A 27,636-nucleotide genomic window follows, 5' to 3' on the forward strand; every position below is an offset into this window, starting at 1 on the left:
TGACAAAACTACGGCTAGCACTGAAATTTAGTATCCAATTTCGTAACGTCGCTCATAATTTTTTTCGCGTTTTGTCCCTTCCCGCTCACCATTGGAGGAACACGTGATCCCTGTATTGCGATAGCGTCCAGGAACAAAACAAACCAAGAGTTGACAGCTCTGCTAAATCTTTATGGCTGACTGACAGCTGCTGTTTATAAGAGTAATATCACTTAGGTGAGTTATAATAATCTTCCTTTCATACGACATGATTTTGTTGTGTTTTAGAGAGCGAATTAGCCATGTTAGCAGGGTTATGTTGGTTGATCCGCTCCTCCCTGCAATCCTGTGATGTATCTGTCTATTTCTGTTTACTTTTTACTAGAAATAGTAGCCTCGTTCGTGGAAGTAAGTTAGTGATCATATATTTATCCTGTTGTTACAACCCATGTGACTTTCTTCAGTGAAACAAGAAACATATCTAAACCCTAACCCTTTCCATCTATCGTTCTGTCATAGACGATTGTTGTGAATTTTAGATCATGCTGTTACAAACACAAAAAGGAAGGGATGTTACTGAATGTTGGGACTGACAGTCTCAGTCACCGTTCACTTTCATTGCATCTCCTCTTCATACCACGAAAGTGAAAGGTAACGGAGACTGTCATTTTGTGTTCCACAGCTAGAAACTCAATCATGCAGGTTTGTAATGACATGAGGGCGAGCAGATAATGGTGTAAAGTTTTAATTTTTGTGCGAGATGTCTCTTTAAACGGAATCTCTCCTTTAAAGCTTCATGACTTGTGTGCTGCAGTGTCCTGTAGAGGAATGGAGTAATTTTATAACGATCATGTGGATACCAGTGTGGACATGGAGGCTGTAAGACCCAAAAAATCAAAGTCCAAATCCAGTGGGAAGCCACAGGTGAAAACCTACCTATAATATTTCTCTTACTGTTCTTTGGGTTGCTACTTTAAATCTTGTTGAAGTTAATCTCATCTCATAATTCTAAAAATAGTTATCATTCATTAACAGGTCAAAAAGGAGAGACAGTTAGAGAGAGTTAAACAGCCCTCTGAACCTTCTAGAGAACTTAATGAGCCAGCGCCAGCTCCGGAGTTCACCGATGTCCCTCTCAGCCTTTCTCATGTGCCTCCCGCCCCTGATCTGAACCCACCCACCACACAGACCTCACTAGACCATAATGACAGAGCTGAAAAGGGCCAAGTTTGCTCGTCTGATACGACTGAAATAGTGAAGAAACCATCCTGCCATGAAGACAAAGAGCATAAATCGCCATCACAAGACATGGCGCCTCGAGTGGACGAAGTTTTGGCACCCACTCAGTACAACCAATGTGATCCCAAACCTCTTAGTGCTAAACTTGAGCCATTTAGTGTCCCTTCTATATATCCGTCTATCCCAGCTTCCTGCTCTGAGCCTCAGCTCTCGGAGGACTCATTCTCTATCGCCTATGGACTGTTAGACACTTCCTTTATGCCAATGGCTTCTGAAGGACAGGTAGCTCCAGCTGTTCTGCCTCTGGCTAACCAGGAATCCTCCCCGCCCAGCTTGATCCCTGTGAAGGTCGCTGATGTGGAGAAGCCCAGAGAGAGGCTTTATCCAGAGCTGCCCAGGACCTGCCAGTCCGTGAAGCCCTTCACTAGCGAGCAGCTACGGACATGGGAACCCGGTTCCTGGCTGGAAAACGTGGAGCTCCATGAAGCGGAGTTCCAGAGTCTGGCCCACCAAGAGGGACATGAGCTGTACGAGCTGCTGCTGAGCTATTGGAGGTGCCGTAAGCAGCTGACGCAGGCCCAGACTGAACTGCAGGCTGCTAATTCAGACTGCAAAAATGTACAGAATCGCATGTGGAGCTTCAAGGAAGAAAGGCTTTCATTACAGGTCTGTCTGTCTGTCTGTCTGTCTAGACCGTCTGTCTATCATATCTAAATATAGTTATATTTTAAAGCCTATAAACCTTCAAATTTCAAGATAAACTTAAAAAAACATTGTCAACTGATATTCAAAGTTTTGGCAAAATTGCCTTTATTCAGTAATTAAAGCAACATGAATTTCAGTTCATTTTAATTCTACTTCCTTACATTCAAATTTTAATTGTGATTCTGCATCATGTTTGCTACCTCAATTCTAATTCAATTCAAATTCAGGAATGCTTTCAGTTCTATTCTAAATGGCGAACAACCCTGATCAGCTGTGTATTTTTTTTGCTGACTGGTAGCATGATCTCTAGTCTAATAATGTGTCCTTATCAAAACTGTAAACCCAGCTGTTTATTTACCTTAAAATACACTGCATTCGTTTTTTTTTTTTATTGACCACAAATACACCTGTTTGCTTTACAAGGGTGTGTGTGCGGACCAGAACAAGGTGTTTGGCTACCACTGCTACCAGCAGGTGACTCTGAACGAGGCAGCATTAGCTGAGCTGAAGCATTTGTTTTCTGCAAAAGCAGAAATACTTCATCAGACAGTGGCCCTGCACTCATACACCTCAATCCTGTCCCGTCTGCAAGTGGAGTCTTATCTCTACCGCTTGCTCAGCAGTAACCCCACCACCAAGAGTGTGGCTGTACAAGATACAAGCACAGGCAAGTTCACACTGATAAGTCTAGACTGTACATTAGACACAAATAATTGGTTAGTTTACACTGTTTGCTAAGGAGTACCATGACTATCTGAAATACTTTCACAGTTACACTGGTTGTTTGGTTTGACAAAACATAAATCTCTGTCAAATGTAAAAAATTATGATCATTTTGAGGCATTTTAAAAGCAATTCTTGTTGGATTTTGCTTGTTCACTGTTTGTGTATTTAGCAGACACTTTTATTCAAAGACTGGATGACCAGAACTGACATCTTTCTTATTTCTGTATTATTGTGTCTGGTCCTACTGACCATTGAAAAAGCATAGGATTACTGCTGAAAGTAGTTCTGTCTGTGATTTTGAATGTCATGCTTTCTATTGATTTTGTATTGAACTTCTTAGTGAGTCCAAAGGCTCAGCCCTCCTCTTTGCAACCGTTGAAGGAGAGCATCAGTGTGCTGTTCATCTTCACCCGACGGGTCCTAGATGATTCTCAGTTTCAGGCTGACATCCATCTCTGGCTTCAGAGGCTGGTAAAGACCCCCAGACACCAGCTAATGAACTGAAAAAATGTCAATGTCAAGATAACATGAGATCATAATATAAGAAATTGTTTCTATTTTCTTACAAGGAACATTCTGAAAAAGTAGCTACAAATTATTTGTAATATGTGACCCTGGACCACAAAACCAGTCATACATTTTTTGAAATTGAATAAATAAGCTTTCCATTGATGTATGATTTGTTAGGATAGGACAATATTTGGTCGAGATGCAACTAAATTGAAAATCTGGAATCTGAGGGTGCAAAAAAATCTAAATATTGAGAAAATCACCTATAAAGTCCTTAGCAATGCATATCCACTCACAAAAATAAATTTTTGATATATTTACAGTAGGAAATTTACAAAATATCTTCATGGAACATGATCTTTACTTAATATCCTAATGATTTTTGGCATAAAAGAAAAAAAAATCAGTAATTTTGACCCATACAATGTATTGTTGGCTATTGCTACAAACATTCCCGTGTGACTTATGACTGGTTTTGTGGTCCAGGGTCACATATTACATTCATATGAACTTTATATTTGTAAATGTATAGGAACTATTTTTATTCTGATGTCCTTCAGTTTATTAAATTCAAGCTTAGCTGGCAATACTAATACCCTTACATTACTCCAGAGGTAAAAGGATCTGGGTTCACGACCTATGATGAAACACAAGCTTTTCTCCATCCAGGTGTCTGTGCTGCATCAGGTCGGTTCTAGAGGAGATCATCTTTTCATCCTAAACCACCTGCTCTGCTGCCCGGCAGGTGTGGGCAAGTGGGCTGTGCCATTCCTACAGGTACTGAAGCAGAGCCTTGATGTGTGACTCAGATCAGCTGTAACAATGACAATGAGTAAATGTTAACAGGGAAATTTAATAATATATATTTTTTAAAAATCTCAAATATCTGCTTGTCTTATAATAGTCATTGCATCCACTTTCCTTCAATAGATCAAAGTATTGGATAACCCATCTGGAGTGTATCATTTCATGCAGGCTCTGGCTATCCTCATGTCTCCAGCGAGGTAAAGATTAGCTTTACTGGAAATTATGCTCACAATCCATTGAATTTTGTTTTTTTATATCATCTGTATTATTGTCAGTATTGTCGCCATTGTTACAGTTTGACTCGAAAATCTGCTTCTTTTGTTTAAAACTGTTATAACTAAAAGCACAAACTGGAGACAAAGAATTTGGCTTTGCATTATTCATTTGATTGAATATGGAGATGTATGTGTGACATGCAGGCACCGTGCAGACTTCCTGGGACACATGAAGCCCAGTGACGTGAAGGGCAACAACAGTCTTACAGGACCTGCATCTGGTAACTGGACTCTAGTGGATGAGGGCGGAGAGGAGGTGAGGAGGTCCACCCTGTCAGTGCTCTATGAGAAAATGTCTGAGCTCATATTGTTATGCTGATTTGTATTAAACAAATTATTAAAATGAAAAACAGAAACATTTAGTTTCAGACCTTTTGACCTCACTGCATATATTGTCATAATCATTCTGATTAGACTTTTGACTTCTGTCATCACAGACCAAAGGTGTCAGTATTTTGTGTCTCTTATTTAAGTACCAACAAAACCTTTGTTGTGCTTGTTATAACTGTACACCATACTACCATGTGATGTCTATTGTAACACTCTTGTGAACTCTCTCAGGATGAAGACCCAGAAACAAGCTGGATGCTGCTGTCTGAGGATGATCTGGTTTCTCTGTTCTCTCAGTTTCCCTTTGATGAGCTCTTTAAACACTTACTGGGGATCTGCTCTAAAGGTGAGACTCTCATCATATCCCATAAATGAGCTGAGACAGCCATGCAGTATTCGGTATATGTCTGGTTCTCTTCATTAATTAACTAGTCAGTAGATTGTATAGTATTCACTTGCTATTAAAATGATAGTCACACAGAAATGCAAATTCTGTCATAATTTACTATCTATTGTGGTATAAATATGGTATTGAGAAATACTGAAAAATGTCCATTTATGTCTATATATTGAAAGAGATTGGGGATATGAAATGGAAAAAAACTTCTCATGTATTTCCCTTAAGACTTACAAATCCTTAGACAGTTAACAGTCAGACAGTTGACATTTTTCATACTGATTCTAATAAGTTTACCTGTTACTCTTGCCAATAGGGGACTATCAGCCTCAAGCCACCACCAGTCAAAAGATGATGAAAATATTTGCATTTGCATCTTCATTGGTCGAACTGCTTGCTGTTGGCTTGCAAACCTACAACAGAGCACGTTATCGCCAATTTGTGAAGAGGATTGGTTATATGATTAGGTTGGTCAGTTTTTCATTTCATACTATAGAAAGCTTTCATACTTAAGTAATCCTGACAAACTACCTATATTGTTTTAAGTTACTATTGTTATTATAGTTATTAATTATTATTAGAAATGATTTAGCAAGTTTGCAGTCAGGTATTCAGGTATTTCTCAGGTAATTTTATATAGTTAACCTATAAAGTCTTTTAATTATTACTGACTTTATGTCCATGTCCATGTTCTTTTCCTCATTCTAGGATGACACTCAGTTATGTTAGTGACCACTGGGCGCAGTACATCAGCCTGACAGGTGTGAGTAGAACCACAATGCAGGAACAGTCGTTTTCAATGGAGAAGCTGCAAGTGGAGTTTGACCACCTCTTCCTGAGAGCAGTGCTTCATGTGCTCAAGGCCAAGAGGTATAGAATAATAACGGAGTCTAACTATTATTGCACATGATACAGACATTAATTCTGGTGATTATATGGGAGAAGTAGGTTGGAATCTGGCCTACATTTTGCCCTGAACCCATTTTCCCCCACTTTCACCAAATAATTTCCTGCCTCCTCTCTATGTTTGCTGTCAATAAAAAAATTTCAACTAAAGCAATACTTTATCTTGTGCATCACTTCCTGAAGCAGTGTCTGCTTTAACTAACTGTTTACAGACTTGGCATATGGCTGTTCATGTCTGAAATGCCGTATGGCACGTTATCCAGCTCCATGCTGTGGAAGATCTTCTACATTATGCAGTGTGCAGAGATGGATGGTCTGGAGAAGCTCAGCTGTAGCCTGAGTGCTGAGGACTGTATCCAGGGACTCAGAGGTGAGACGCCAAGCACATCTGATGCTAGAAAATCACAAGAGAATAGTTTCGAGCAGTGGTTGGCAACCTTTCTGACTCTAAGGCCTTCCATTGTCAATGGAAGGCCCCCCCCTCATATATTTGTGTAAATCCACTGTATTAAAAAAGCTGCTCACTTCATTTTAAGTAAAATAATGATACATTTGATTTAACAAGGTTTTTAAAATTATGTTTAAGTCACAAATAGCAATTTTTGCCCAATAAAATATTTTAGAGCTGGGGAAAAAAATAGAAAATATTCTGTGACTTTTTAAGATTTTATTAATTTCCATGACTTTTCCAGGTCTAGAAATCATACTTTTAAATTTTGTCATATATCCACGTTTTCCAAAACCCTGACCATGGTTTAAATAAAATAGTAGCTGTTAAGGGAACAAATTAAAATTAAAAATATGTCGGCTTACATCTTTATTTTTATCTATTTATTTACTAGCATTTTTAGCTTATTTTGATGCTTGTTTTGTCTTATTTTAATCATTTTAAAGGTTTAGTTCACCAAAAATGAAATTTCTGTCATTAATTACTCACCCTCATGTTGTTCCAAACCCATAAGACCTTATTTTGGAATACAAATTAAGATATTTTTTAATGAAATCCAAGAGGTATCTGAACCTAAATTTTATTTTTGGGTGAACTAACTCTTTAAGCCATCTGCAGCCCCCCTTGGAAGTGTACTGAGGCCCCCTAGTGGGTGCCGGTCCCCTGGTAGAGGACTACTGGTTTAGAGCAAAAACACTTATTGTGTGTTTATGTATGTCTAGAACCAAGCCACCAGGAAAAGTTTCAGCACTGGCTGTCGGAGATAAACAGCTCAGATGGAATCTGCCTTTTGACAACGTTTGCACACATGGCCCAGCCCAGACGCACTGATGTAGACCCTGAGTTTGTCAGGAACATAGTGCTAGAGATATATGAGGTGATTTTAACACAAAAAATTTTACTGAAGGCAAAAAAAAAAAAAAAAAAGATCTGATTTTGACATCATCCAGATGTTATAAATGCAATAAATGTGTGATTACTTTTTGCTCTAGGTATCCTATGTTAGTATCGCCACCCGTGAGATCTTTTCTAAAGTTGGGCGGGAGTTGTTGGCAGCTGTAGCAACAGCCCACCCTCACATCATCTCTGTGTTGCTGGAAAGACTGAGAGAGACCATAGAGAAAGTGGGCATGGTGAGTGAAAGACAGCATCCTTCAAGACATTTCTGATTTTTGTAGTAACTGGATGATCAGAGACTGATAAAGATTGACAATTGAGCATGTAACGCTATTCTAAATATGCATTCAGAACAGCTACTGTAGAAAGAACAGAACAAAATGCATTTTTTTGTGTCCTCTTTGATCTTTATGCTGTTATTTGCCCTAATTATGATCTGTCCAGGTGTCACTTTACCTGTTCAAGGAGTTGCCCCTGCACTTGTGGATGCCAGCTCAAGCTGAGGTGGGGTTGATCCGAGATTGGCTGTTGAACTTCAGTCTCACTGCTGTGGAAAACAGATTAGCCTGCATCATACTCGAGGGCCTCAACTGGGGATTTCAGCCTGTGAGTCTTACCTATGATTATTGAAAGATAAATGCTGATTTATCATCATAAAATATGTCCGCTTTCGCAATTGAAGCCGAGAAAAGAACATAATACACAAAAAAAATTTTTTTACTTTTGTGCCAAATTTTGATATTCCCTGATGAGTCTTTGATAGGCCTGAGATAAATTAATTGGACATGTGGTTAATCTTTCCATTAATTATGCTATTTTGTGTTTTTTATTAAGTGTTGTATGTATTCACAGTAAAAACTTTCTGTCTCGTCCACAGAATGGTTGCCTCATTCTACCAGCATCTTTGCACAATGAAGTCGCCCTGTTGGTGATTGAGGCATATCAAAAATATCTCACAGACAAGCCATATGGTGGCATACTCTCAGAAGGCATCAAACAGGTATGAAATTATGTGGCTACATATCCTTTTTATTATTCAACACTGATTGTCATTCATTGACTACTCCAGATTCCTCAACATTTTTAAAGGACAGTGTTGTATATCTTATGGCTTTGTTTTTGGAGAGTAATGCAGACCAAATCAGTCTATGTAAAATGTCTGTGGTTCACCTCCATTCATCAGCACAAATGAAAGCCAAAAGTTGAATCAGCCACTTAAAGTTGATTGTTAACAATTTCCCTCCAAGAATGAACATTCTCTTCCTAGTGCCAAACGTTTGTACTGTTACCAGCTCACATTGGCTGCATGATAACTTTCTGCAGGTGTCTTACCTGGCTAACGTGGTGCGGCTTGGCCAGACTCCAGAATCCTCCTTTAACCAGTGGGCCTGGGACCTGGTTCTGAGGCTAAAGCTCCATGCCAATGAAAGAAGTCCTCAGGATGCCTGGTGCCCGCTTCCTTCCTCCAGCGCCCCCAGTGTGCCTGAGATCACAGACTCTCCCACCATGCACCCAGTGTTCAAAGCAGTCAAAGTGGGCATCCCCATTGGCTGTTTTCTGGCTATCGACATGACAACCATCGGGCACAGGTTTGGAAGGAATATTATAACTCTTGTTTCAAACAGATGAAGTGTAGTGAACATCGACTGACTGATTCATCATCAGTAACATTCCAGTCTGGATGAAAATCCAAATCTAGTAACATGAATTAAATTTAAATGTTTTTCATGACAGTTTGGAGAAGTTTTGCAGTGATGGAATATCTCTGCTGAAGACTCTGGTTCAGTCCCGTCATCTCAAAGCCGTAGTGCACATACTGGAAAACATTCTTCCTCTGGTCTACCACTGCCAGTTCTACCTGCTCAAGAGTGAACAGTTAAGAACATTTATGTTTATATTGAGAAATATTTTTCACTTGCTGTCAGACTTTTCTGTTTTTTATTGACTTAACAGCATAAATAATGAATTAATAATGCTGTAGTTATGCAAGAAAGACCAATGCTTTTCTTCTAATACGAATCAGGTTTCTGAGCTGTATTCAGCTCTTCTTGCAGCTAGATAGTGGGACTCAGGGTATGACCCAGCAGGTCACACAGAAGGTGACCCAGCATCTGATTGGCACCTCTACATGTGAGAACATCAAACTCCTAAACAGTGTGATCCAGGTAGGATTTTGAAATATGTTACATTTTCCATCTATACTGGACACTTGTTGCTCTTTTTCCTCCATTAGCCAATTAAAAAATTTACACTGCTGTTCAAATGCTTGATATCGGTAAGATTCTTTAATGTTTTTGAAAGAAGTCTCTTATGCTAACCAAGGCTGCATTTATTTAATAAAAAAAAAAAAAACAGTTAAAAACAGAAATATTGTGAAATATTATTGCAATTGACACTTTAACTTTATTCAATTTAATATATTTGAAAATGTAATTTATTCCTGTGATGGAAGCTGAATTTTTTTTAGCATCATTCTAAACAGTCTTCAGTGTCACATGATCCTTCAGAAATCATTCTAATATGCTGATTTTTTTTCAGGATTCTTTGATGAATAGAAATTTCTAAAGTCTAAAATTTCATTTAAACAAAAAAAAATACTTTTTAACATTATTGTCTTTACTGTCACTTTTGATCAATTTGATGTATCTTTGCTGAATAAAAAAATATTAATTTCTTTCAAAAACAAATCTTACTGACACCAAATTTTTGAACGGTAGTGTATGAATAAAAATAATTTTAAATAAAAAAAACCTTGAAATCTTTTAAGATCCATGATCCATGAGAAGAAGTTGTTGTCCTACAGGCTCATATTCTGGAGAGCTCCAGGCCCGGGCGTGTTGGTGCAGTAGCTGTTCTTGAGTTCTGGCTTCAGGTTTTAACTGAGCAGAACCTCTGGCATCGAGACAAAGCTGTTCTCTACCTTCTGGACCACCTGTGTCGTGCTGCATTCCTTCACCAACAAGAGGAATGTCTCCAGAAACTTCTCTACCAACAACACAAGGTTTTTCATTCTTGGCTGATGTTTAAACAGCCTTCTTCTAACAAATGGCTGATATAAAGAAAATTACTTACAAATGGTGTTGTTTTTTTTGTTTTGTTTTTGCCTTTTAGAGTGCCCTAGGTTACCATGGAGACAAAGGTTTGCTTTCATCTCTAATGGGCTGGATAGTGGCAGGAAATGTTACTCCATCCTTCATAGAGGGCAATTCTCTCACAGGAGAGGTATGTGCAGGTTATTACTTATACAGCACATCTTGATCTAATTACTTTTAGTCAGCATGTCCCTCTCTGTGTTTTTATTTTGTCTCAAGGTGTGGTTTGCTTGGTTGGTCCTAAACATGGAGACAATGTTTGAGGAAGACTCTCAGCTGCGACGTTGTGTGGAGCATGAGCTCCTCTCAAACTCTGCTTACACACCAGATCAGGCTCTGAAGGTACACTTTCGTTCTGCTCCTACCTTCTCTTCTCCAGTACTATTTACATGTGCAGTCACATCAAAGAGAATGTTTTGAACTGTAATGATCAGGGAATGTTAAAATTGTTTTTAATTGTCCATTTTTTTTCACTTTGCAGGTTGTCTTTAGAGTAAAACTCGCAAACTCCTTTTGTTACAAAGCCCCTAAAGCAGTGGAAACTCAATTCCTGGAGAGCCACAGCTCTGCACAGTTTAGCTCCAACCAGCTCCAACTCACACCGGCTTGGAAGTTTCTAGTAATCCTGAAGACCTTGATTAGCTGGATCAGGTGTGTTTGATTAGGGTTGGAGCAAAACTGTGAAGAGCTGTGGCCCTCCAGGAATTGAGTTTGAGACCACTGCCTGAAGGTGACATGGTGATGGAAAAACTTTGATGTGAGGAAAAAATTATTGGAAATATACTTTTTTTTCCCCAACTCATATCCCGTGTTTGCCTACGTATTTCTTTGAGGGTCTTACTGGTGACGTTTCTAAATAAGTAAAAACAAAAAAAATGTATCCATTAATCATGAATGACTGGAAAGGTAATAGATCGACATGACAACTGTTAATAGGTTCATCTGTTAATAGGTTTGAGATCCCTGTAAATGTTTCTATACATTCATGCAATAAACGTACATTTTCATTAGCCCATTTGTTTTCGGTTTGTCAGAAAGCCCAGGTGCGCCTCAAGCTTCAAGTCGTCCCGTCCCTGCAGAGGTTGATGATCTATCGCTGGGCTCAACAAGCTTTAGCTACCCCTGCAGATCATCCACTCCTACCTTTAGTGTGGCAGAAATTCCTCCAACTTTATCTCCTTCAACCTGGACCAGAGTTTGGGTGCGTTAAACATGGAGACATTCTATCCTTTACATAACTGCTATTTGTAGTTTTTTAGTACCTGTTTTTTTGCTAAGTTTTGAATTATCTGTCTCCTTAAAGTGAAGACTTCCTAACTTTACACATATCATCATTCTATTTCAGTTCACTAAAGTCTAGTTGTTACATAAGGCATGTTGGATTCAGAGTACATGCTGTACATGCTGTATTCAAGTGAAACAGTTCATACTGTTCATCTTTCCTTCTTTTTCTCCTCCCTCCCCCTCACTTCCCTTGCACTCCTTTCTTATTGATGATTTCATGTTTCACCAGATTTTACTTTAAGCTTTTAGCAGTACTAATGACTCATAAGACTGTTCCAGCTCTGAGGAACACAGCTTCTTTGACTATAATGTGTTGAACATAATGTCACAGATGCATTTCACTTCATGCATTTGTCAATATAAAATTTTGTACTTGAAAAATATCAATTTTTATTACAAGGCTCTCTGAAATACTTACACTTCACACTCTTCACACTTTCTTTCCTTTAACATAATGAAATAATTTCAGCATTTTATGCATTTATTATTTTTATAATGTTGTGTCAAGTTCCTGATCATCTGTATACTTTGATTTGTATATTACTTAAAACAAAGTATAATATTTGTGAGTTGTGAACTGCATATGTGGGTATTTCTGAACCCGTGTCTGTTGTTTTATTTGACACCATCAGACTGGAGGTGAAAGGTTGTATTGGGAGGCGTTATTTCCATAGTGCGGCCCATCTCTCTTTGCTGAAGAGCCTCAGACAGCGGCTGGTTGAGGTGTCTGACTTCCACCACGCTGCAAGTAAGGCTCTGAAAGTTCCCTGCTCAAGAGGTGAATCCAGTGATGGTTTGCTCACTCCCGGGACGCCCATCACCCAGCACATGACATCTCCTGAGCTGCACACTGAGCTTGTGCGGTAATGTCCTTTGATTTATTCTCTAAACATCCATTATTCTGTTTACTGTTGAGTTGAGTGTCTTATTGAGTGTTAAGTGATTCAAATTTGACATCAAAAAGAAACTTGATATTGTTTCCAAGCTGTGAGTCCTGCTACATTGTTCATTTTGGTTACTCAGAAGTTACAAAATAAAATCTGAGAATTTTAGATTTCATTATTTGTAAATAGAAGCCATATCATTCAACCATAATGTTAGAATAGAAAATATATTTTTTTAAATGTCAAACTCTTTTTGTTCAGGCTCTTCACTGTGTTTGCTTTGTGGTTGGATGATGATAACCTTCAGAAGCAGGAAATTTACTTGCCCTCTTTGCCAAAGCAGTATGACACCCATCGCCTAGCCAAAATCATGCAGCGCCAGCAGGTGAGGGTTTGTTCGTTCTTGGTTCTTTATGTTTTGGTCTTTAAGAGGACTGTGAGGCATAAAAGAATTTAGTGGATTGTTTTGAATGAATATGTTATTTAAAACATCCCTTCCAATTTATATAAAATGTCAAGCTGTATATTTAACAAATCTACATGTTCAAAAGTTTGGGGTCAGTAAGATTTTTGTAATGTTTTTGAAAGAAGTCTTGTGCTCAGCAAGGCTGCATTTATTTGATCAAATTTACAACAAAAACTGAAGAAGTTTTGACACAAAACATTATGAAAAATAAATTGAAGCCAGGTTGTGTCACTTCACCTTTAGGAGGTGTGGATGGAGCATGTGGACATTGAGCGAGTCCAGCATGAGCTGCAGGAAGTGCTCAGTCTGTGGTCAAAAGTCAAGAATGAACCCACACTTTCCCAGAACACCAACTCCTCCTACTTTACTGACTTCATCAATCCTCTGGCTGGTACTGAGCCCACTTTCCACTGATAATCATTCTCTGATATCTGGACTCTCTAATTTATAACAGTCAAAATGCTACAGTAGGGAATGCTTCAGTTGTTTGCTTCAGGCATATTTAAATAATAAAAAAAGCAAGAGTCAGGGGCTGCATTTATGTCACAACAAGCCCTTTTTCACCATATTCACGTTAAAGTTTTGTATAATAAAAAGATGTTAACAATTTTTGCTGTTGGATATTTAGATCTTAGACCACAGTTTGCTATACAGATTAATTGAACAGCATTTTGTACTTTTTGCACTAAAAAAATATATATCTTATCTATTCTTTTACAGCGAGGGAACGTATTCTCTCTCACCTGAGAAAGCATGTCGCCCCCCAGGGGGCACTGTTGCTCGTGCCTATGAAAGCTCCAGTGCCTGACATTCCCACTGAGAGTCTGTCTGATGAGAGAATCTCCACTGCCTTAATTCAGGAAGACCTCGCTAAGCTCCAACATCAAGCCAAGTGAGACTCAATACATGAGCACTTAATCTGTAATTTTGAAGCATTTATGTATTGATAAAGTAATTTCAAAACTCACATAAGATACAGTCTGTAAGTGCATGTTAATGAAGTTTCCAGTGATTAATAACTGAAGCCTCTCCGATTACTCAGTGATAAGCTGTATTGCTGTATTTGCAACTTCGTATATGCTGAATGATGTTGTAAATCATGACTGTGTCCTCTTCTCAGGTTGGCAACGGTCCGGGAAACACAGCAGGTCGCTCTAGACAATGAACTGTTGGAGGTGTTGCCGCAGCTCTACATAAACCGAGAAGACCAGCTCTCAATGCAGTTAGAATGCCGTGGCAAAGGCGGACAGCCCTGCCAGGGACCCGCACATATCACTGTTAAGGTGAACACATATCGGCCATTTTATGTCCTTCTGCTCTGCCCTATCTGTAAGGTGTACTTAGTATTTATTTTTCTCATTAAAAGGTTTTACAGATAAAGAAATTAGTACATTTGAAACAATATTTGAATGGTTACACTTTATTTTAAGGTGTCTTTGTTACACTGTAATTATACATTTAAGTACTGAGTAATAATAAGTAACTATATGTACTTAATATAGGGTTAGGATTAGGGTTTGGTTTGGTTTAGGGCTAGTTTCATGTAATTATTCATAATTTATAGTTATTACTATAGTAACTACATGTAACATATGTAACAATGACACTGTAAAATAAAGTGTTACCTTAAAATCAATTACACTCACATGAGATGAAGACTTCACTCATATTCAGGAGCCAAACAAAAGTTGTTTTCTGGCAAGAGTGCTAATCCTGTTCTTGGGGATCTGCCTTCCTGCAAAATTCAGCTCCAACCCTGATCAAACACAACTGAAGCAGCTAATTAAGATCTTCAGGAGCGCTTGATTATTACAGACAGTATTGGAGCAGGGTTGGATCTGAACTCTGCAGGTAGGTAGATCTCCAGGAACAGGACTGGGCACCCTTGTTTCACAGTATATGCAGTGTCACCTAATCGGGGGCGCCATGTTGTAATCACATGACCTGCTGAACACGGTTCACTTTGTCGTGGTAACCCCCATATTATTGGACACTTTTGCTTGTGTAATTAATTAATCATGACAGACTGCAATTAGCACATTTCTGCAGTGGCAATGGTAAATGAAAACTTTTTTGTATAATAATACATCCACACCACTAGGTGTCAGCATGATGGCAAGGTGTCAGCAATCCATGATGACTTATCAATATTTAATAGAGTGGTGGAACTATGACGTCACTTTGTAGGCCAATCAACAGTTAGCATCACGCTGGTTCCCTTGACAAAAACCCAATGGGTTTTTCCCATAGGCTTTTGGATTATCACAAAAAATAAGTTTTGTGATCAACAAAAGTTTATGATGCTTACACTTTTTGTCCATCAAGATAATTTTCACAGATGAACACAACTTTTATGAATTTTGAAATCTAAATGCAGTCGCCAGAAGCAAAAAGCTAAAGGTAGGCTATAACGGTCCCACGAGTTCGACGTCACCATCACTTAGCTTCCGACAGCTCAGTCTTTATCTAAAGACATTTTCCTTGAAAGTGTGAATTAGAATAGTTTGTAAGAGTGCAGTTTTAAGCATAACGAGGCTGTAAAAGCGGACTGAGCTTACCTGTTGATGACGTTTAATGTCTGCGACAGCCTCTGTAGTCCGATTTAGCCACTTGTTAATGCTGGTAGGTTAATACTGATGTATTTTATGTTGTAAAATAAAACGTGAAAGTATCTTGAGCTTGTGTTCACCACAGACCCTATTTTAGCCATTTAACCAAAAACCCATTAAAAAAAAACATTGTCTTTGGGACGATAGAACCGGAAATGCTTAAATGCTAATCTCTCTCTCCCTTTCGTTGTGTGTTGCAGTACTCAAGAATGCACAAACTTGATCCAGTGCAGAATCAGATCCAGTGCCTAAAGAGTGATATTAAACAGCTACAGGCTGACGGAATCAAAGCTCCTCCTCAAAGTCTGGCTGAGGCGGCTGTGCACACAGAGAACTTTATCACGTCAGTAGCCACTTGACTCATTTTCTACACTTTCTAAATTTGTGTCACTAAATGTAAACATTACATTTTCTTGTTTAGGGCTTTGGTTAATGCTTACAAACTAAATGCATCCCCTGGCATACTGAAGGTGGGCATCACTGCATTTTATCAGATAGTGTCCTTTGTATGTGAGGACACACAGAGACATCCACCCACTCGCCAGTTCTTCTCGTCCTGTATTGAGATCCTGGGTCAGGTATCGTCTTCAACCCAATGTTCAGGAGAACTTTATTGTTATGTTACATAATTTCAGCCCTAATTTCAAAACTTGAGGATGTTTTCTCAAATTATTTTTCATTTAAATTGAAATTTTGTCTCTTTTCACATTAATCTTTTCTTAAAGTGTCTGTGGTTTTATGTTTACAGTCATGTCTTAACCGTTTCATGTAATACAGACTATATAAAGTGTCTCTTTGATTATAGGTCTTCATTCGGGATGTCCGATCAGAATGTAAACACATGCTGAAGACCATCCTGCTCAACAGACACTTATGTAACCTGCTCTCACCATACTTCACCCCAAACGCCTCTCCTGCAGAGCTGGTCTCTCTGTACGAGGAAGTGGTCAACACCCTTCACACAGACAGCGGTGATGTCATATTCATGCTCCTCACAAAAGTAATTCGCCTTCATTGAGTTATGCTGTAAATGTTTGTCAGTCAGGTCGCATTTGAAACTATTACATTTTTCTTATAGAGATTTTTTTTTTTTTTTGCTTCGTTTGGAGAAGAATTCACTGTTTTGTTCATAATTATGTGAAATAGTGCTGTCATATCCTTAAACAGGATTTTATTAGCATATTGCCATATCAAAAAGGTTTTATGCAGAAATGGCTGGTGGATCAAAACAGTCTCATTTAAATGTACAAGAATTATGCTGGATCCTTTCTGTGGCCCTCTGAGACTTTGATTGCTCTACTTTTTAAATGTGTAGCTCATGTTTGCAACTTTTCCCTTTTGAAAGTTTAATTGAATAATCTGTTCTGTGCTTCTAGTTTGACTTGACTCAGTGGCTGTCAGCGACGCAACCTCTGTTCCCTGAGCGTAGCCGGCTGATGGAAATCATCCATCAGGCTCTGTGCACCTGTGGGCTGGAACCTGAGGCAGAAGTCCTCATGCCCTTCAACATCTTTTGCAAGCACTGGACTGAAATGCTGCTTTACCAGTTTCCAGACCACTACAGCGACTTCCTTCGTCTGCTCATGCAGAGTATGACTTTCCTTTTCTTTGACCTAGACAAATTTGTTTTTTAAGATTTGATTGGGTCCATGTTGAATTATCCATATGAAACCCTCTTTTAATTACCTCAGACAAACAGTTATTTTATTTTAATAAGGATTTTGGGTCACAATCATCAATTTTTGGGATTGTACTTCTGTTAGACATTATGCTTAGTATCAAATTTCTGTCAAATTTTAGTTGCAAATTTCCATATCTGCTAAATCATATGTATAATTTTAAAGCAGACTAAGTCTATATCAGACCTGCGTTTGTAGATTTGATTATGTATGGATTTCTGTCATAGTAGTTTTTCATGTGACTATCTAAGCATCCTTCTTTCACCTTGTTTTAGTAGTTTACCATGATGTTTCTATTCATAATTCACAAACATTCAATGTAAACATCACAGATTACATGAACAGTTTGCCATAAATGAAAATGTACAATAAAAAAGCAATTTGTCCTCTTAAACATTAACATTGTTCACTTTCCCGCAGGCTCTTCTGAGCAGCTTCTCAGTCCAGACTGTTGGAGAACGTCACTAAGAGTGCTGGGCTGTTCTCCTCATCCTAAGATAAAGACAAACAAACCCCGCTCCATCCTCCTTTCTCCTCAACAGGTAACACAAAACACTCTTATTTTTGACATATAAAAGTTGTATTTATTTCACATGCTCTAAGTGTTAAACACTTCGAACTGAAGCAGAGTATTACAATTATTCAATGTTTTTCTAGGTGGATGAAACAATTGAATGGCTCTCAAAGTTCTTCCTGAAGCTCCGTCTGTCTAATGGGGACTTCAGGAGCTTTGGTCTCCTCTCAAAATGGGGGCCGTACATTGAGGAAGTCAAGGTGTTTTGGGAAGATCTGATTACCTATATCATTCATCTGGAATTGAACAACTGCAGCAAAGAACCAGTAGGAAGTCCCAGACTGATCAAAGGTACAAATTTATATATCTTTCGTATGCATTGCAACTATATATTTAGAACTATATAGATATACACTATCGTTCAAAAGTTTGGGGTCAGTAAGATTTTTATTAAAAATTAAATTAATACTTTTATTTACCAAGGGCACACTAAATTGATCAAAAGTAACAGCAAAGACATTTATGATGTTATAAAAGATTTCTATTTCAAATAAATGATGAAATGATTTGAAATTTCTATTCATCAAAGAATTCTAAAAAGAAAAGTATCACTGTCTCCACAAAAAAAATAAGCAGCACAACTGTTTGATATTAATAAGAAATATTTCTTGAGCACCAAATCATCGTATTAGAATGATTTCTGAAGGATCATGCGAGACTGAAGACTGGAGTGATGATGCTGAAAGTTCAGCTTTGCCATCATGGGAATAAATTACATTTTAAAATATATTAAAATAGAAAGCAGTTCTTTTAAATTGTAATGATATTTCACAATATTATTGTTTGTACTGTTTATTTATTCGATACTTTGATCAAATAAATGCAGACATAAAATAAAATAAAATAAAATACATTTTGTGCATAGTAACTATTTGTACAATCACTTTTTTTAATATTATATCCTTTTCTCCTTAATTTAGCTCTTGAGAACCTGCATGCAAAAATGGCCAAACTCTTTAAACCGTGGATTCTGGTCCTTGAAACTGACAACACTAGGTATGCTTTGATGTGGCTCAGTGGTTTGGCTGTTATAACTCTGATGACAGAAATGATGAGTAACAACTCTCTTGTGTATGTCACAGTCATCCCCGCTGTTCTCCATGGCTTGAATCCGATGCTGCAGCTGCAGCGAGCTTAGTGAGCTTATACGCCTGCTTGGTGGAGACTTTACATGAGAAATTCAAAGGTAAACATCCTCGGAGACATGTCATGATTCATTTAGCTGTTTTCTGCTCAATTATTTTTTAACTGTTCAAATACATATTCAGTTCAAAATTCATGTGATCAGAATTACTTTTTAAATCCATGTTTTTGTTGCAGATCGCTTGTTGCCAGGACAAAGAGGAGCTCTGTGGCATCATCTCATGCATTACTGTGAGACCTGCACGTCTCCCAAGATGCCAGAGTACCTGCTGTACACCTACCACACTGAGTACAGCCGTTTGCCATGGAAGGACCTGCATCCAGATCAGACACTAATGAACCAGTTTTTCAATGTGAGAGACTTACAAAATTTAAAATCTCATGTTTTACCTGTACTTGTTTGAGGGTCTCTAGAATGTTGATGAGTGTGATGTTTCAAAACCATCTAGACCTATTAGAAGTCTCTTATGTTATAAGTCTCTCATGCTCACAAAGGTTGCATGTATTTGATAAACAATACAGTAAAATCAGTAATATTGTGACATATTATAATTGAAAAATAACTGTTTTCTATTTTAATACATTTTAAAATTTATTCTTGTGATTGCAGAGCTGAATTTTTAGCATCATTACTCCAGTCTTCAGTGTCACATGATCTTTCAGAAATCATTCTAATATGCTGATTTGCTGCTCAAGAAAAATTTCTTATTGTCAATATTAATAAACAGTTGTGCTGCTGAAAGTTCAAAAGAGCAGCATTTATTTGAAATAATAGTAGTCTTTTATAACATTATGAAAGTATTTACTGCCACTTTTGATCAATTTAATGCATTCTTGCTGACTAAAAGTATTCATTTCTTTCTTTCAAAAAAAAAAAAAAAAAAAAAAATCAAACTGACCCCAAACTTCTGAACAGTAGTCTGTATACATTTGGTAACTTCTTAGGTAGTTTGAGGTAAGTTAGCATACTTTAATAGATCGTTGTCAGTGATTTAATTTCATTCATGTTGTTCAGGTGGAGCGGGGAAGTCCAAAGAGTTGTTTCCTGTTTATGGGAGAGCTGCTGTGTGAGGTGAACTGGGTCAGTGTATTGAGTGACTCTCTCAGCCCCCAGATGAGCCCCTCAGCTCAGATGTTGGTGGTCTCTGTCCTCTACCTGATGGTGTTTCTGGCCAAAGAGGATCTCAGCAAGCCTGTGAGTGGTCACCTGTTTACCCTAATCATCTTCAAGGGTGCCTATTAGAGGTTAATCTATTGTGGTTTACTTCTACAGGAGTCTTCCGCCCTCACTCTATTGGAACAATCAGCTTCTCTGCCTTGGCACCTAGTGGATTTTCCTTCTTATCAAAATGTTATGCAATACGTTAGCACACATTACCCAGCATCCCTTGTTCTCAGTAATGACACTTCTTCACAACAAGTCATCAGATTGCTTAGAATGTCTGCTGGATTTTGGCCGACCACACAAGTGTTACATCACAAGGTTAGATGACACATTATTGTCAAATACATGTTTGCACACTGTAAATGAATGAAACATATAACTACATCTTTACAGCATCATGATGTGCTGCTGCTGTGTGTTTTGTGTCTGTTAGGACATGACTTTAAAGTGCCAAGCTTTCCTTCATCTCATGGTGAAGTTCCTGACCTCTCTGGATCAAAATGGGCACATCAGTCTTTCTTCTCTGGAGACAGAAATGGAGAAATTACTGGAATACATTGTCATTTTCAACCCTCCTGGTGAGGAGAACGTTTCATTGCTGTTTCACATTCATTTTCTTGTCACGTCCCTCAGCAGGCGACTCAAGAATATTGCATAAGCATAATTTGTAGTTCTGTGTACAGCTAGATTGTAAAGGAATAAAAGCAGTTGTTTGCTTTAGAAGCTTTTAGCCTGTGTTCACACTGCACACAGTTGTGGTTTGTTTTTCAGATCCAGTCTTTCAGATTGATTGTTTGTACTTTGTGTCATTTAGAAGGTGACAAAATGAGATCTGTTTGTTCATTCAGTACCCGGTACATCGGTTGCCATAGTAAATGACAAAGGCATTCACACAATGCCAAGAGTGGGGGGAAAAAGTAAGAAATGAGTGAATTCAGAAACAGATATAGGCACTACTGTGCAATAATGTTTGCATCTCTTGCCAAAACATTTGAAATATGATCTACTGATTTGCACGCTTGAGTATGCCAATTAACTCTCTTTGGCATGCTAGAGAATGCTATATATTTATATTTACAACATATATATGTACATAGAAATTGTGCAGTCATTTCTGAATTAGCCCTAGAGTCTGTTCACTTTCCATGCTCCGCCTGAAATTCGATTTTACCATTCAAAATAAAACACATTTCCAAAAAGCTGATTTTAATTGAATATTAGACCAAATATGAATTTAGTAATTTAGTTATTTTTTTTATTTGCATGCTGTTTAGACTACAAAAAAGCTTAAAATTTGGATTTCATTTTATTTTTGTAATGACAGCTGAATTTTCAGCATCATTACTCCAGTCTTCAGTGTCACATGATCTTTCAGAAATCATTCTAATATGCTGATTTACTGCTCAAGAAACATTTCGTATTATTACTTATGTTAAAAACAGTCGTGCTGCTTATTTCTGTGGAGAGCTGGATACATTTTTTTTTAACCAGGATTCTTTAATGAGTAGAAAGTTCAAAAGAACAGTTATTATTAACTGCCAATTAATAGCCAATTAACTACTACTGTTGTTTCAGTTTTTATTTACAGAAAGTGTTTTTAAATTCATTAATGCCTAATTAGCATCTTAGCTTAGAACAACATGACAGGCTGCACCAGTATCTCTCTTTATTTTGAATGAACTGATCTTAATGTGTCTCATCCTCTCATTCAGAGACAGACCTCCAGCAGCGGCACATGGCCACCTGCAGTCTGTTTGCTGAGATGCTGACTCTTCTGAATGAAGCTGGCATGTCTACAGCAGAGGGACTTGGGACTAAACTCCACTCCTGGGTGGAAAAGCGAGCTCGGGGTCCTTTGGTTCTTCCCCTGCTAACCGCTGCGTGCAGATGCCTGGCCTCAGTGCGTCACATGACACGCACTACTGAGGCCTGTATTCTCTCATACTTCACTGACGGTAATAATAGCTCATATACTTGTTCTGGGCTTAGTCACAGATTTTAAACGGTCTGTCTGCGTAAGCCTTTAGGAATTATTCCTCATCACAATGTTAGAACCATAAAAGCAAACATCTGGGCTGAATCAAAACATTTGCATGTTTTCCCATTACAGTACCATTAAAGAGTACAGTGAGTTTTAGTTTCTTATAAGAAAAAATGTCCACATCTTCTAGTAGTATTTTGTGTGTCTCTCTCTCAGGTGGATGTGCTGATCAGTACTCTGGTTGGGGGCCCATCCTGGTCTCTCTTCAGGTTCCTGAGCTGACTGTTGAGGACTTCATCCAGGAAAGCCTGAGCCTGGGCAGTTACCTCACACTGTACGTCTACATCCTCCAGAGGCTCAACCTGGAGCAAACCCTCCTGAATGAGAAGAAGACCTTAATGCTGCTCAACACGTGGATCAGTCAGGTCTTCCCTAGGTAACGTGCACTTTATTACATATAGTGGCATTGCGTTCTTTCACATGTTGAAGGACGCATGCAAAAAACCTGTATGGAAGCAGTGTAGGATTGCAGAGGTAGTAAATAACTTCCTTTTTACCTTTAGTGCTTATTGTGAGACTATTCCAGAGTCCCCATGGGTCCTTAAAAAGTCTTACATTTGTTTTTTTTTAATCAAATTTAAGGTCAGCACACAGTGTTGTAAATGTTAACCAGTGGATCCATAAGAAGCTAATGTGCATTCAAAGAATGTAGAATAATATATTAATAATAATATAGAATATTATATATAATCATAATTTAAATGAATATATACTGTATAATCATTATATTTATCATTTTGACATCCCTGTTCTTAAAAAATAATCATTTAAAGGCTGAAATGTGAGGTTTATAATTTTATAAAACTTGTTTTGTCAACTTGTATTATTTAAACTGTAAAGTTGTTTAAATCATAATTTTTACAGTCATTTTATGGTTTAGGATGTTACCATAAACATTGACTTACATCCCCCCCAATACAATATTAATTTTATTTATGCAGGTCTTAAAAAGCCTTAAAATATATTTTAAAAACCCTGCAGATACCCTGTATTAATGACCTAAGCGAGTGTGTCGTCTGTTCCTCCAGTGGTCCAGCTGATGAGGCAAAGCTGTTTTTATGGTGGCATAAATTCTTGGAGCTTCTGCAGATCCAGGTGGACCAAGAGGACACCTGCGCACTTGACACTCTGATTCTCACCTTAATGGCGTTCCAGAACCGTCTGGTCCAGCTCGGTGAAGAAAGACTGAACTCAGGCATCCTGGGAGCCATCGGCCTTGGGAGGAAATCCCCACTTTCTAGCAGGTGAGAGAAGTTTGAGAGTTGTTGAAATACTGCTAGAAACAGAATTTTGGTTTGATGTCCAGATTGGAAGTAAAAGGTAACTGCCATCCTCCATTAAAGCTCATGAAAGTTGAATTATGTGAATTGCATGCCTCACAATGCCATTTCTTACTGTGTGTCAGGTTTCGGGTTGTGGCGCGCAGCATGTCAGCATTTCTCCTGGTCCAGGTGCCCTCAGAGAATCAGCTGCGTCTTCATCCAGGCACAGAGCTGCAGCTCTCAGCTAAAGCCCAACAGGTAAGAGCTTCCAGGGAATTGGGTAAAAGTGTATAGTATAATATAATACAGTATAATATAATTTAATTTAATTTAATATAATATAATATAATAGAAAGTTTTCTCTGTTTTGAATTTAGAAAAAATATATTACAGGTAACATTTTTAGACAAATTCAAGTTCTGTCATGAAACTCTAGATGGCTAATAGGTCCTTAACTCAACCTGCTTGCAATCAATTCATTCTCTATAGGGCACAGCTGATTGGTTCCTGCTGTATCAGTAGCCAGTGAGCTTGAATGCGTAACCTTCAAATACTTGATTAGCATTTGCCTTAGCAGTGCAGCGTGCTTTCAGAAACCCTCCACCTTCCCCAGCTCCACCTGAATATATCTGCAAAAACGCGAGTAAAACAAACAATTACACTAAAGGTTGGGCTCGAAAGTGTTCCTTATGACATGTCTAAGAAACCTAATCCATGGATATTGACATGCAGCCAAGAATCGTGTTTCCTGACATTTATATGTGCCTGATTTCGTCGCCGGGGAAATACATAAAGCAAATCGGCCTGTAAACGCTTTATGTAAATACAATATAGGTAGGTCTAAATCCAAGTGATCACTTATATCAATGTTATATATATCGTCATATCGTCCAGCCCTAAAACTTGTATAGTTTTTGTCAGTGTTTGTTTAAAAAAAAAACAATTATGCAGAATATAAGACAGTAAATATTAAATTGGTGAGTTGCCAACACAATATATAACAATAAAATATATAGGTTATGATTTTACCCCAAAATCCTACATTTTGACACAAAATAATAACTGCAAAACATGTTTCTCTGCCTGGAGTCCAGCTGTTTCTGTGAATTGCAGCGATCCATTTACTTCTTTTTTTCTGTAGCTTTAAGCAGTCTGTAAAAATATACCTCAGATTTTGTGTCAAAGCTATTTGTACAGTCAGTCGCAAAGCTCTTTCCTGTTTTGGATGTGTTTTGTGTGTTTTTCGCGGCATTCATGCTTTAAACCAATTCTACCACTCAGTCTTTTGCCACTCAGTGGGCGTAACCGCAGTCATAACGGTCGACGGTGACATCACGTGCATACCCTCTATTGGCAGTAGCAAATCCCGTACTTGCTCTGCAGCAGCAGCAATAACTTAAATCAGAAGCAGCAGCGAAGCAGATCTATTCCGCTAAGACCAAACATATCAACATTGTCATACCCATTACCATGCCAAACACTCCAAGAGTTGCCATGACAGAACTGCTAAATGTGACCCAAAACCTTCAGCAAAATAGTATTAATGGTTTTATTTCCCCTTTAAACAAATGTTGTGTGGCTTTCCGATGGGAATATGTTTTAGATATTTTATGATTAATATTTGTTATAGTACCAGCAAATTGTATTTTTCTGTACCTTGAATGATTGCTCTCTATCTTCAGGCCTTATCTGTACTGGAGTCGATGCTGAGTAATAAGCAGTATTCAGAGCTGCATGTGTCTGTGAACCAGGCCTGTCAGTTCATCAGATACCCAGGTCACTGTCTGCGTGACAGCAACAGTCTTTTGACCCTGCTGGTCAACGCGCTCTACACTGACCTGCATTACCTGGACATCATCCGTTAGCTATAACTTCAAAACAAGATTCAACTCCTGCTGTCAAGCTTTGTGAAACCCATCAAAATCTCCGGGAGAAAAGTCCAACTCCAAATGAGACGATAGAGTGCTCTTTGTTGAGAATCAATGCAACGAGCCTCTAGCATTAAACCACCTTAGGTGTTTTCTGGAAAAGGACATAATAGGGAGGAATGCATTAAAATCATGATTTTAGACACTGAGACAGTGGTCATTTTTTAAACTGTGCATAACGTTATAAAAAACAGGTCCAGGTACACTAATTTTCTTTAGTTCTCACATTCATATCCCCTTTTTTTTTCTTAAAATGGCATCCTTTAAGGCAGTGTTTCTCAGCTCCAGTCTTCGGGACTCATCTACCGGAATGTTTTAGATGTCTCACTAATTAAAACACCTGAATTAACTCATCAGCTTGTTAGTTTGTTAAATAGGGAGACATCTTAAACATTCCTGACTGAAGTTGATAAATACTTCTTTAAAAGTATCCATTGCTTCAGTGTTTCAGACCAAAAATAGCACACAAGCAAACATGCATACTGTTCAAGGTCTCATAATAATTGTGTAGTCATTTGTATAATTTATTTTGGAGTGGTGAGGATTTTATGAAGCATATATGAGGATGTTTTAGACCTCCCATGTTGGGGGAGTTTTGGTGACATCTGATGATAATCCACTGAATCACAGTTGCAGAGTATCTGTACTTCATTTAGCATTTGTCTCCTATTTGCTTTGCACAACAAATATGCTGGTGAATTTACAAAACATTATATTTTATTTTGGTTTCATTTTCTTTGGATATGTTTTAGTAATGTGCTTTTTAAAAAGTACATTCCTTATGAACTCGTGCAAAAAAAAATCAATAATGACTGGATATCCTTGTTTCAATGTGAAAAAGTGAATGTTTGAGAGGATCATCTTTCTCATTATCTTTTTATTGTTTTATTTGGAGTATTAATCAAAATTGTTGGTCTGGCCAACAACGTCCAAACAAGATGAACTGCTCCAGCATGTGATTTGCCTGATAAGTGCACTTAATTTTTAAATATAGAAGTGCTCCCTAAAAAATTTTCACAATTCTGACGTCACACATTCCTTTCCCCTTTTAAAAACTTTGTTTCTCCACTGCAAGATGGCTGTTATTAGATCATATAGGCATATGAGATTGAAAGAATGTGCTTACTGCTGTATTTGTTTAGGTGTATAGAAATAATTTTAGAACTTATATTAGTTTGAATTGGAGAAAAATCTAATTTCTGTGATACTGTTGCCAGCATGTTGGTATTTCCATATTTGGTTGCAGTTTTTATTGACTAAAGATTATAGGTCAGCACTTCTGGGGATTCACTGCATGCTTTTATTATGCCATCAGAGGTCATTTTCTGTACTTTCTCATAGAGTATTCACTGGTTTCCATAATACTGCAGCATAAACACATTGTACATTGGGTTCATAGTTATAGCTGTTTAGATCCTCCCCAAACAAACAGATGATCAAATTATAAAATAAAATTAACATGATGTACGTATCGTCATTGACATTGTCATGCTGTTGAGCATAATGTGAATAACTTTAGAAAACCTCTTATAAAAACAAGCAGAACAACTATTGAAATAACCTGGACACTTGTATAAATGTACAATGAAAAGAAGTATAAAGTTGCATAGAACATGACTTGCCTTAAAATGTTTTCAATGTGTTTTTTTTCCCCCCTCCTGTGCCAAGATTTGTCTTCTGTCATCCGTTTACAACATACTGTGTCAAATTACTTGTCATGTACTGTACATGTAAATGTAAATGATAACCAAGGTCAATAATACCTAAAATCAAAGGAAAAGTGTATGTATGATCTCCTTCCCTTCCTTTCAAATTATTATTATTAAGAAGCATTTTTGAATATCTTAGTACTGACCTGACTGAAAGCATTTATCTGCACACCATTGCTCCCACCTATAAGAGAAAGCTATATTAATTTGACAAAATAGTATTGGTCAGTTTTACCCTTTTGAGGCATTGTAAGTGTAAGAAATTCACATCCCAGGATATGGCGGTTGCCATGGTGATCTCATCCACTTTAATAGATGCTACAGAGGGAGTGTTATCAGGGTACCCAGACAGCAGATGGGAGACTGAGATGTGGCATGCCAGTGTCTTTACTTATGTTTAGCTGTTTATACATTCTTTCACATCTGAGTCAGAACGACACGCTGGAGTATCTGTGAATAGTAGCTGTGCAGCAGCATGTACGCATATATTAAAAAAGTAAACAGAAGAGAATAAAAAATTCATATGCTGTGAGTTCTGCATCAACTCCCTATGGCTTGGCACAAGTGTTAACATATACGAT

The 27,636-nt window shown here is 37.9% G+C and overlaps 1 protein-coding gene across 2 annotated transcripts; it reads left to right on the plus strand.

Moving 5' to 3' along the window:
- Positions 1 to 63: 63 nt before the first annotated feature.
- epg5 (ectopic P-granules autophagy protein 5 homolog (C. elegans)) lies at positions 64 to 27,131 on the plus strand. Of its 2 annotated transcripts, none has more exons than XM_051892663.1 (45): positions 64 to 216; positions 794 to 903; positions 1,015 to 1,884; positions 2,347 to 2,594; positions 2,994 to 3,120; positions 3,829 to 3,936; positions 4,090 to 4,163; positions 4,386 to 4,497; positions 4,803 to 4,917; positions 5,285 to 5,435; positions 5,677 to 5,838; positions 6,087 to 6,244; positions 7,045 to 7,199; positions 7,315 to 7,455; positions 7,664 to 7,825; positions 8,097 to 8,219; positions 8,543 to 8,808; positions 8,954 to 9,094; positions 9,243 to 9,384; positions 10,023 to 10,220; positions 10,331 to 10,441; positions 10,531 to 10,653; positions 11,346 to 11,512; positions 12,228 to 12,458; positions 12,741 to 12,864; positions 13,189 to 13,336; positions 13,666 to 13,837; positions 14,066 to 14,228; positions 15,755 to 15,897; positions 15,976 to 16,132; positions 16,360 to 16,554; positions 16,931 to 17,144; positions 17,654 to 17,775; positions 17,891 to 18,098; positions 18,728 to 18,803; positions 18,890 to 18,993; positions 19,128 to 19,303; positions 19,966 to 20,145; positions 20,224 to 20,433; positions 20,549 to 20,693; positions 21,828 to 22,070; positions 22,313 to 22,532; positions 23,185 to 23,400; positions 23,562 to 23,676; positions 25,101 to 27,131. In XM_051892663.1, exons 2-45 carry the CDS (start codon positions 850 to 852, stop codon positions 25,281 to 25,283), a joined length of 7,653 nt encoding a protein of 2,550 aa, XP_051748623.1. In that variant the 5' UTR covers positions 64 to 216; positions 794 to 849; the 3' UTR covers positions 25,284 to 27,131. The 2 variants fall into 2 exon arrangements, with proteins under 2 accessions (XP_051748623.1, XP_051748624.1); XM_051892664.1 differs by having other exon boundaries at positions 78 to 216; positions 772 to 903.
- The last annotated feature ends 505 nt before the right edge of the window (positions 27,132 to 27,636 follow it).

This window comes from Ctenopharyngodon idella, chromosome 5 (genome assembly GCF_019924925.1).
Source record: "Ctenopharyngodon idella isolate HZGC_01 chromosome 5, HZGC01, whole genome shotgun sequence".
NCBI lineage: Eukaryota > Metazoa > Chordata > Actinopteri > Cypriniformes > Xenocyprididae > Ctenopharyngodon > Ctenopharyngodon idella.